This window comes from Otolemur garnettii, unplaced genomic scaffold, assembly GCF_000181295.1.
Source record: "Otolemur garnettii isolate 467f Iridium unplaced genomic scaffold, OtoGar3 scaffold00032, whole genome shotgun sequence".
Taxonomy (NCBI): Eukaryota; Metazoa; Chordata; class Mammalia; order Primates; family Galagidae; genus Otolemur; species Otolemur garnettii.
In genome coordinates this window covers 11,985,803-11,996,912 of record NW_003852427.1, presented here as the reverse complement: position 1 = coordinate 11,996,912, position 11,110 = coordinate 11,985,803, and the positions used below count along the sequence as shown (strand labels likewise).

Genomic DNA, 11,110 nt, shown 5'->3' with positions numbered 1-11,110 from the left:
GAGCCACATATAGGATTTTAAAGTGAAAATCATGGACATGTGGAATATTTCTTTTTTTAAATTCCAGATTAATATGAGGATACAAATAATTAGGTTACAGTGTTTGTGATTGTTAGGTAAGGTCCGTATTGAGTTGTGTCCCTCCCCCCAGAAGTGTGACCTACTTTCTGCCCATTAGGTGAGAGCACACCGGTTGCCCTCTCCTTTTTCATCCCTTTCCTTCCCCTTCCCCTCAACTTGAATCAAACTGAGTTTTTCTTTTGTGTGGGCTTGTATTAGATCATTTGCTGGCTTCATATTAATATTAAATACATTGGATACTTGCTTTTTCATTATTATGATACTTTACTAAAGAAAATGTTCTCCATCTCTATGCAGGTTAATATAAAAGATGTGGCTCAGTGAGTAGGGCGCCAGCTCCATATACCGAGGGTGGAAGGTTCAAACCCGGCCCCTGGCTAAAAAAATAGCCAGGTGTAGCGGGAGGCTGAGGCAAGAGAATCGCCTAAGCCCAGGAATTGGAGGTTGTGAACTGTGATGCCACAGCACTCTACCCAGGGTGACAAAAAAAAAAAAAAACAAAGATGTAAAGTCTCCATCTTTTTTAAGGCTGAAGAATATTACATGGTATACATATACCACAGTTTATTAATCCATGTATGGGTTGCTAGGTACTTGGATTGATTCCACATTTTGATGATTGTAAATTGAGCAGCAATAAACAATCTAGTGCAAATGTCTTTATGATAAAATGATTTTGCAGGCAGTGCCTGTGGCTCAAAGGAGTAGGGTGCCAGCCCCGTATACCAGAGGTGGTGGGTTCAGACCCATCCAGGCCAAAAACTGCAAATAAATAAATAAATAAAACAATTTTGCCAGGCGTGGTGACTCACACCTATAATCCCAGCACTTGGGAGGCCCAGGTGGGTAGATTGCTTGAGCTCAAGAGTTCAAGAGCAACCTGAGCAAGAGCAAGACCCCATCTCTAAAAAATAGCCAGATGCCTGTAGTCCCAGCTACTTGGGAGTCTCAGGCAAGAGAATCACTTAATCCCAAGAGTTTGAGGTTGCTATGAGCTGTGACACCGTGGCATTCTACCCAAAGGGACAAAGTAAGACTCTGTCTCCCAAAAAAAAGGCCACGCATGTAATCCTCGCACTCTGGGAGTCCAAGGTGGGTGGATCTCCTGAACTTATAGGTTCAAGACCAACCTGTGCCAGAGTGTGACCTTGTCTCTAAAAAATAGACGGGTGTTAGACGTAGTCCCAGCTACGTAGGAGGCTGAGGCAAGAGGATTGCTTGAGCCCAAGAGTTTGAGGTTGCTGTGAGCTATGGCATCATGGTACTCTACTGAGGGTGACCAAGTGAGACTGTCTCAAAAAAAAAAAAAAAAAAAAAAGATTTTTTTTCTTCTCCGTATATACCTAGTAAAGGGAATTCAGGATCAAATGAAAGGTCTATTTTTTTCTTTTTTTGAGACAGAGTCTCCCTTTATCACTGATCGTAGGGTACCATGGCACCATAGCTCACAGCAACCTCACTGGGCTCAAGTGATTCTCTTGCCTAAGCCTCCCAAAGCCCTGGGACTTACAGGTGCCTGCCACAACACTCGGCTATTTTTAGAGACGGAGTCTCCCTCTTGCTCAGGTTGGTCTCAAACTGTGAGCTCAGGCAGTCCATCTGCCTCGGCCTCCCAGACTGCTAGGATTATAGACATGAGCCACCATGCCTTGCCTCAAAGAATAATTCTATCTTTATCTTTACTGATTCACAATTTCTTGAACTTATCTCTTTCTTCAACTTTTACCTTAATGTAACCAGGTACTCTCTTTGCACCTCCATAGTCTTTTTATCTTTTTCTCTTTCTCTGCCTTTTTCCTTTCTTTTTCTTTTCTTTTTTTTTTCTGAGACAGAGTCTCACTATGTTGCCCTCAGTAGAGTGCTGTGATGTCACAGCTCACAGCAACCTCAAACTCTTGGGCTTAAGCGAGTCTCTTGCCTCAGCCTCCCAAGTAGCTGGGACTATAGGCGCCCACCACAATGCCCAGTTGTTTTTTTGTTGCAGTTGTTTAGCTGGCTTGGGCTGGGTTCAAACCTGCCAACCTCGGTGTATGTGGCTGGTGCTGTAACCACTGTGCTACAGGCGTTGAGCCTCTGCCTTTTTTCTTAATGTTTCTTAAGGTTCTGTCCTAGTCTCTGAGTGATTTCAAACAATGGCTTTGATGATGATGTTTGTGCAGTGACTCCCAGATTTATCTTTCTGGTAAATCTCTCTTATTAAATGTAGTAAATATAATGAACATTTACTATAACTGTAGTTTTGATTTTGTTACTAGAATGAATTTCCCATTCATTTGTCATAAGAATGACTTCGTAAGTGTTTGTAATGTTCTGTTTGTGTTTTTTACTATTATGATGTCTTCTATAGTCCTTATCTGAAAAACTCAATTTTTAAAATAAAACTAACGATTCTGAGGCCCAACTTTATCAAGAATAATCATTTCAAAACTTGTATACATTTTAAACCTTAAAATTGATAAATTAGTATTTTACTTATAAAAGCATCTAAAGAGCAGGTTATGTGAAGATCTTTGCTTTTTTCCAGAAAGATTAAGATATTTTTATCTCTTAACCTTCTTAGGTCAGCAAAGGAGGCAGAAGACAAAATTAAAAAGGCAATAGAGAAGGGAGAAACTCTTCCTACAGAGGCCAGATTTGATTCCAACTGTATTACACCAGGTAATACACCAGAAAAATTCTGAGAGAATTGAAATATAAATTTAAAACTTATTTTTTCAAATCTATATATTTATGCTGTATTTATTTTGGTCTTAGCATTCCTGTTTACTGTGGTCTCCCACTTGTGTCTGCTTATAAGATAGTGTGGTCACCCTGGTTAAAAGTGCTCCTATAAAGACCAACACAGGGTTTTCAGATGTTGATGAGAGTAGATATAGACAAGAGTCTGCCAGGTACACAGAATCTTAAACCTAGGAGGAACTTAAAAGATCTTTTAGTCCTATTCCTGCTATTTATTGATATGAAAACAGACTCAGTAAGTTGTGGCTTACTGTATTTCATGTAGCTAACTTGTACTTAGGATATGAAACTTGTTCTCCTAGTTTAGAGAGCTTACTTTACCTCTCAAAGATAGTTAAGATTTCTGTGACTTTAACAGACTTTGCATCTGGGATTGCTATTAAAAAAGAAGTTTTCAGGTAGCACCTGTGGCTCAGAGGGGTAAGGTGCTAGCCCCATATGCCAGAGGTGGAGGGTTTAAACCCAGCCCCAGCCAAAAACTGCAAAAAAAAAGAATTTCTATAACTTAAGGAAAATTAACTTATCAGTGTTACGTTTAATTTTATATGCAGCATACTCTAAACTCATAGGGGCTTTGGCCTACCAGTTCTATAATCCTTTACTTTGAATAAAAATTTTTAAATCTAACATTCTTATAAGTTCTAACAATAGTATAATATTCCCTTTCTTTAAGTGCATTAGTCAGAAGTTACTCAAATTTATAATCAGTTTTATCCTGATTATGGTTTTAGACTGTGATGCTTTTGACTATTGACTACCTGGGCTTTTCCTAAAATATAATCATTAAATACTCAGTTTCTAGATCAATGATAATTTTTTAGATTAATAGTAATAATAATTGTTATTATTGATAATCTGGTTGAAGCTGCATGTCTTAAGCAAAAAAAAAAAAAAAAACTACTTAGAATCCAACAGAAGAAATAGAAGACTGAGGTCCATTAGAGAGTTCAGATTCTGCCCTGATGTGAAAATACTTGATGCACAGTCCTGACACAGTAGTAAAACTCATTGACTTTCCCTATGTGACATTGATTAAAATTAATTAAAAATTAATGACAGTAAAAGCAGTTGTGATATTTGCTAGGGAAAGGTACAACATATTTGCTTTTCAGGATAAAGAGCTTTTGAATTTTGGAGGTCTTATCTCTAGCTATTCCCTGGATACTCAGCTTTGATTATGTGTTGACACTGGGAAGTCACTATTTTTATGTCTTTCTCAGATTAACCTTTTTAAAATTTTGTATTTATAGGAACTGAATTCATGGCCAGGTTACATGAACATCTGAAGTATTTTGTAAATATGAAAATTTCTACAGACAAGTCATGGCAAGGAGTTACCATCTACTTCTCAGGCCATGAGGTTATTACCTTTTTTTATTTCAAGAATTTTTAAAAATAAATGTAATACTCTAAAACATAGCATAATACTACATTTTTTAAAACTTTATATTTAGACTCCTGGAGAAGGAGAGCATAAAATCATGGAATTTATCAGATCTGAAAAAGCAAAACCAGATCATGATCCAAATACCAGACACTGTCTTTATGGTTTAGATGCTGACTTGGTAAGTATAGTATTTACTGTTGTTACAGTCTTATCCCAGTGTAGGTAAATAAATAAGACATTTCATTTTTTATAAGAAGCTTACTGGCTATGGCAACAAATATTAAAGACATAATGATTGCTGCTTTTATCATCACCAAAGTTCTGAAATAATTGGAAAATGATCTTTTTTGCCACAGTTTATGATCAACATGTTTCTATAGTTAGACTATAGACCTAACAAACCCTGGTACTATGAATACTCTGCTGAGATTAGGGAAGAAGGTCCTTGTTACTCTCGGCTTTATAAATGACTTTCTGGGCAGTGCCTGTGGCTCAAGGAGTAGGGCACCAGCCCCATATGCCAGAGGTAGTGGGTTCAGACCCAGCCCCGGCCAAAAACTAAAAAAAAAAAAAAAAAAAAAAGACTTTTCATTATCCCCTGCTTTGATCACTCCATCCCACAAATCTTTTACTAGAATTTTTTATTTAAACTTTTTATTATGAAAATTTTCAGGCATAAATAAAAATAGGCTAGACAGTATAGTGAACATCCTTATGCCCTTTATCTACCTTAAATAATGTTTAAGTATAATCCTAATCATCTGTCTCCTTTCTTCCTACCCCCTCAGGGTTATGGAAGCAAATCCCAGACATTATATTATTTAATCTATGTACGTCTCATAATATTTCTCTAAAGGACAAAGGTTCTCACCACAATACCATTGTCCCACATAAAACAGAAATTAACAATCATTGCTTAACACAGAAATTACCACTTAGTATCCTCCTTTCCTCTACTTGTGTTACAAATATTTCATTTTGTTTTGTTGTTTGAACTCATATTGAAACATATAAAATAAACAATATACAGGTACAATGCAGTTGGTTGATAAGTCTCAGTAGAGTTTTGATAAGTCTTATAGAGTTTTAACTTTGGGTATTAGAACATGTGAGAAAATTAACGTACATACCCTCTTCCATTTTTTTCTGAGTTTTTATATACTAGAGCTATTCTGGTCTCCAAAGAGTCTTGCATTCTTTTATCATGGAAAAATTGCTGCCTCTGATTTCTAATTTATTAATCCATGGCAAATAGAAATGTATGAAAACCAAGAGAAGGTTTTAGGATTTGGGGGCTAAAAAGGGGTGGGGGCAGGGGGACAGTTATGAAAGGTTAGGTGAGCTTTTTTTTTGAGACAGAGTCTCATTTTGTCACACTTGGTAGAGTGCCGTGGTATCATAGTTCACAGCAACCTCAAACTCTTTGGCTTAAGTAATTCTCTTGCTTCAGCCTCCTGAGTAGCTAGGACTTTCACAGTGTCTGGCTGTTTTCTCAATCTTCTCACTCTGGCTCAGTCTAGTCTCGAACTCGTGAGCTCAAGCAATCCACCTGCCACGGCCTCCCAGCATGCTAGGATTACAGGTGTGAGCCACCGTGCCCAGCCAACTTTTTTTTTTCCAACTAAAAATACACGATTTTATTTTGACCCTTGGGATTTTGGTTTTTTTTTTAAGAATTATGAGCTTTTTTGTGAAAGCAAATCGTGTACTCTTCTAAAATGAGGAGATTAGGGACATTTACTAACCTCTTCTTTAGGGTTTCAATTTACAGAGAGAAAACTTACATAGTTACACTCACTTTATCCTATTCGTAACCTACAAATAGATCATTTTTTGTTATTTATGTATTTAATGTGCTGATTATTATTCTCTGTATAGAAATGCTTTTTATAATTGCTTTGTGAAACTGATATGATAAAAAATGAGAATATGGAAACATTTCTTAACCATTTCAACAGATTATGCTTGGATTAACAAGTCACGAGGCACATTTTTCTCTCCTAAGAGAAGAAGTTCGATTTGGTGGCAAAAAAGCACAAAGGTAAATTATACAGCATGTATGTTGGCAAAAAGAACAGAAATTAAGCCTGAGTAATAGTCCCTTAACAAATTCATGGTCTGTAAATATTTCATGGATTGCCTTTTCACTCTGTTCTAGTGTCCTTTGATGCACAGAATTTTTTAATTTTGATGTAGTCTAATTCATCTATTTTTTTCTTTTGTTGTGTATGTTTTAAGTATAATACCTGAGAAATTTTAGGCAAATCCAGTATCATAAAGCATTTTTTCTACATTGTATTCTTAGAGTTTTTGATCTCTAAGTGCATAGTATAGTATAGCATTAGTGCATAGTATAAACTAAGGGTTCAAATTCATTGTTTTGCATGAGGATATCCAATCTTCTCAGTGCCATTTATTGAAAAGACTGTCTTTTCCCCATTGAATTTTTGGTCTTATGGTTGAAAGTCATTTTACCACATATAGTAGGTTTTACTTCTGGACTGTCTATCCTATTCCATTGGTCTGCTTGTCAGTCTTTGTGCCAGTACTGCAGTGTTTTGATTACTGTGGCTTTGTAGTAAGTTTTGAAATCACGAACAGTGAGACCTCTAACTTTATTCTTCTTTAACATTGTTTTGACTATTTAGGGTCCCCCAAATTCCATATGATTTTTAGGATGGAATTTTCTCTTTTTGTAAAAACATCATTGGGCTTTTGATAGGAATGGTATTGAATCTGTAGATCTTTTTGGTTAGTATTTATTTCTTTTTGTTTTTGTTTGTTTGTTTTTGTTTTTTGAGACAGTCTCAATTTGTCATCCTTGGTAGAGTGCTATGGCATCATTGCTCACAGCAACCTTAAATTCTTGGGCTAAAGTGATTCTCTTGCCTCAGCCTCCTGAGTAGCTGGGACTACAGGCACCCACCATAATACTGGGCTATGTTTTAGAGACAAATCTCACTTGTTCAGGCTGGTCTCAAACTCGGAAGCTCAGGTGGTCTGCCCACCTCGGCCTCCCCGAGTGCTAGGATTACAGGTGTGAGCTATAGCACCCAGCCTAGTATTTATTTCTTGATGTTAAATCTTCCAGTCTATGAACACATGATGTCTTTCTATTCATTTTTGTCCTCTTTAATTTCTTTCAGCAACATTTTATAGTTTTCAAGAGTATAAATCTTTTGGCTCTTTGGTTAAGTTTACTCCTGAGTTTTGTTTGTTTGTTTGTTTGTTTGTTTGAGACAAGAGTCTCAGGCTGTCACCCTTGGTAGAGTGCGGTGGCATCACAGCTCACAGCAACCTCAAACTCTTGGGCTTAAGCGATTCTCTTGCCTCAGCCTCCCAAGTACTGGGACTACAGGCGCCTGCCACAATGCCCAGCTATTTTTTTGTTGTAGATGTTGTTGTTTAGCAGATTCTGGCCAGGTTCAAACCTGCCAGCCCCAGTGTATGTGGCTGGAGCCCTAACCACTGAGCTACAGGTGCCAATCCTAGTCCTTAGTATTTTATTCTTCATTCTGTTGTAAATGGAATTATTTTCTTAATTTCTTTTTGATATTGTTCTTTTATGGTGTATGGAAACACAACTGATTTTCATGTGTTTATCTTGTACCCTACTTCTATGCTGAATTCGTTTTTTAACTCTAATAGTATTTTTGTGAAGTCTACAGTGTTTTCTTTATTTAGAATCATGCTATCTGTAAATGGAGACAGTTTTACTTCATCATTTCCTATTCAGATGCCTTTTATTCCTTTTTCTTGCCTAATTGCTCTGGGTAGGACTTCCAGAACAGTGTTGAATAGCTGTGATGAAGCAGGGATCCTTGTCATGTTTCTGATCTTGGTTGGACAACTTTAGTCTTTTGCAGTTGAATATTATGTTAGTTGTAAATTTTCATAAATGCCCTTTATTATACTAAGGAAGTCCTTTTATTATTAATTTGCTGAGTATTCTTATCATGAAAGTGTTGAATATTAAATGTTTTTTCTGCAAAACGATAATGTGGGGTATTTTCTCCCCTTTCATTCTACTAATGTAGTGTGTTACATTGATTCTCTTATATTTAACTACCCATACATTCCTAGGATGAGTCTCACTTACTCATGGTATACAGTTCTTTTAATATGCTATTACTGGACAGGTACAGTGTCTTATGTCTGCAGTCCTAGCACTCTGCAAGGCAGGAGAATTGCCTGCGGTCAGGATTTTGAGAAGTTTGAGACTGGCCTGAGCAAAAGCCAGACCCCACCTCTATCAAAAATAGAAAAACTTAGCTGGGTATGGTGGCACATGCTGTTCCTCCTCGGGAGGCTGAAGCAGGAGGATCACTTGAGCCCAGGAGCTTGAGGTTGTAGTGAGTTATGATGATCCCATTGTACTCTAGTTGGGGCAACAGACCCAGACTCAAAAAAAAAAAAAAAAAAAAATATATATATATATATACACACACACACATATACATATATGCTATTATCCCATAACATTCTTACTTGTAGTTAAACTTGGAGTGTAGGCCAGCAGCTGAGAATATAGGACCCTACACCAATCCATGGGAAAAGAAGAGGAAGAAGAGACATTGCTTTACTGCTATAGCTCTAAAATGTACTGCAATAGATATGAGTATATAGTCACTCATCTGTGTCTGCTCATAGCCAACCTTAAAGGGGCCAGATCTCACTGATTTCATATGTATTAATATTTATTATTTAGGGCTTCTTAACTCCGATGAAACTCCTTCCACTAAAAGCATAATGTAACCAATTGTTTTGAACTTTATCATTTTTCCTTATACTTGCAGTTATATCTTTATCTTTATATTTACCCTACGCCTTTCATATAAATTCCATGCCTTAATTATAAGACTATCTCCTAATAATAATTTTGATTTAAACCTTGATCCTTTTTTAAAGTTGGACTTGAAAAATATTATTCACTTTATCTTAATCATCTGACTCATTACAGGGTATGTGCACCAGAAGAAACCACATTTCACCTCCTACACTTGTCTTTAATGAGAGAATATATTGACTATGAGTTTTCAGTACTAAAGGTAAGTATTAGCCATGGATGAAAGATTTGTATGTAGAAATTTCCATTGGATTTGACTTTGTTCTGCATTTTATCATAGGAAAAGATCACATTTAAATATGATATTGAAAGAATAATAGATGATTGGATTTTAATGGGATTTCTTGTTGGCAATGATTTTATCCCTCATCTACCTCATTTGCATATTAATCATGATGCACTGCCTCTTCTTTATGGGACATATATTACCATCCTACCAGAACTTGGGGGTAAGAAAAATTTAATATTCACTTGAGGCTACCTTTTATTTAGAACCAACTTAGTCTAAAAATGTCATTCAGTTTATTGAGTAATTGTATGTACAACTGAAGTAGGAAAATATTGGGGATTTCTCTTTGTCTAACGTAGCAAGCTCTGAGGCCATCATTTTCAGTTGATTTACAAGAAAAGAAAGTGAACAGAGTTTAGCAGCCTCACTTATTGATACTTAGGTAATCTTTCCCTTTAATTCCTTAAGAAATTGGCAGAACTTTGGTTTCACTTACCTCCTTTTATATTTAAGTGTAGAAATTCAGTTTTTCTAAGAGGATATACATCAGAATATTTAATAAGAAAGATTTTTCAATTAAAATGGAAAATTGACAAATAGTGATGACACTGAAGAAAACAGAATAACAGGACATTACTCTTTTATTAAGTTAACATATCAAAGTGAATAATCTAGATAGGTTCTAACTTGTCATTGGGAATGTCGAAGGGTTATTATGTGAACCTGAAATTTCTTACATTTTGCTTTAGTACTTATATTTTGTATATTACAATGGCATAAAGTTCATAGAAACTAGGGCCAGTTTATATGTAGCCTAACATTGAGTATTTTTCTTGATTAGTGCTATAGAGTGTTATTAGTCAGCATTTTGTGGAAAGAATTTTGTAGAATTGCTCGGAAAAAATAATGTTAGATTTTATTACAAGTTTAGATTTTGTTTCTTTTAGGTTACATTAATGAAAGTGGGCATCTCAACTTACCTCGATTTGAGAAATACCTTGTAAAACTATCAGATGTAAGTAACTAGAGGTTTTTGTTTACCTGTCCCAGGGTAGCTATAAATGGTCAGTAATCAATTACATAATACCAGAAAATAGGATTTTAAAATTATATTCCAACTGTTTATTCAGGGTAAATAGTTGCACCTAAATTTTATTTTTATTATAATAAAATTTGTAATTTTCCGAGTAACAAATGAGGTGCCTGTGTATATAAAACAGTAACATTATCCAATTTCCTATGCCCCAGAGTAGTCACTGTTAAGTTTGTTTGATATTTTTGCAGACATACTTAAGTCATATTTAAATGAATTTAAATATTTCTGTAGTTTGATCGGGAGCACTTCAGTGAAGTTTTTGTGGACCTAAAGTGGTTTGAAAGCAAAGTTGGTAACAAGTACCTCAATGAAGCGGCAGGTGTCGCAGCAGAAGAAGCCAAGAACTACAAGGAAAAGAAAAAATCAAAGGTGTTCATTTTTTTAGGTGTCTTTTCATTTTTTTAGCTGTAAAGGTAAAACTGATATTCCTTGTTTCTCATTTTCCTTCTTATGATTTTGAGGTTGCCTCATTTCATTTTTATTTCTTTTGCTTTATCGGCTCTGAAGAAATTGTTTTGTTTTCTTTTGCTCTTTTAGAGACCATTTAAATATGATATTTAAAAATAAATTTATTATTTTTACCCTTAAAGAAAAACATTAATTGTTCTTCCATTCTATTAATAAAAGTAGAAAACATTTCTAAATATAAGAGCCCAGAAAATTAGTTATCTTTTAAAAATAGTTATTAAAAGCACATTACTTTAAAACAACTAGTTTTTTTTTTTTTTTTTT

General features: G+C 35.5%; 1 protein-coding gene across 1 annotated transcript in view; it reads left to right on the top strand.

The window, feature by feature from the left end:
- Positions 1–11,110, top strand: part of XRN1 (5'-3' exoribonuclease 1) — a 132,774-nt gene that overhangs the window by 10,923 nt on the left and 110,741 nt on the right. Inside the window, exons 3-10 of the mRNA XM_023512996.1 lie at positions 2,642–2,739; positions 4,071–4,180; positions 4,275–4,385; positions 6,166–6,248; positions 9,168–9,255; positions 9,334–9,502; positions 10,230–10,297; positions 10,610–10,747. Of these exons, the coding sequence (XP_023368764.1) occupies positions 2,642–2,739; positions 4,071–4,180; positions 4,275–4,385; positions 6,166–6,248; positions 9,168–9,255; positions 9,334–9,502; positions 10,230–10,297; positions 10,610–10,747 (865 nt within the window). The remainder of the gene's footprint in view (positions 1–2,641; positions 2,740–4,070; positions 4,181–4,274; positions 4,386–6,165; positions 6,249–9,167; positions 9,256–9,333; positions 9,503–10,229; positions 10,298–10,609; positions 10,748–11,110) is intronic.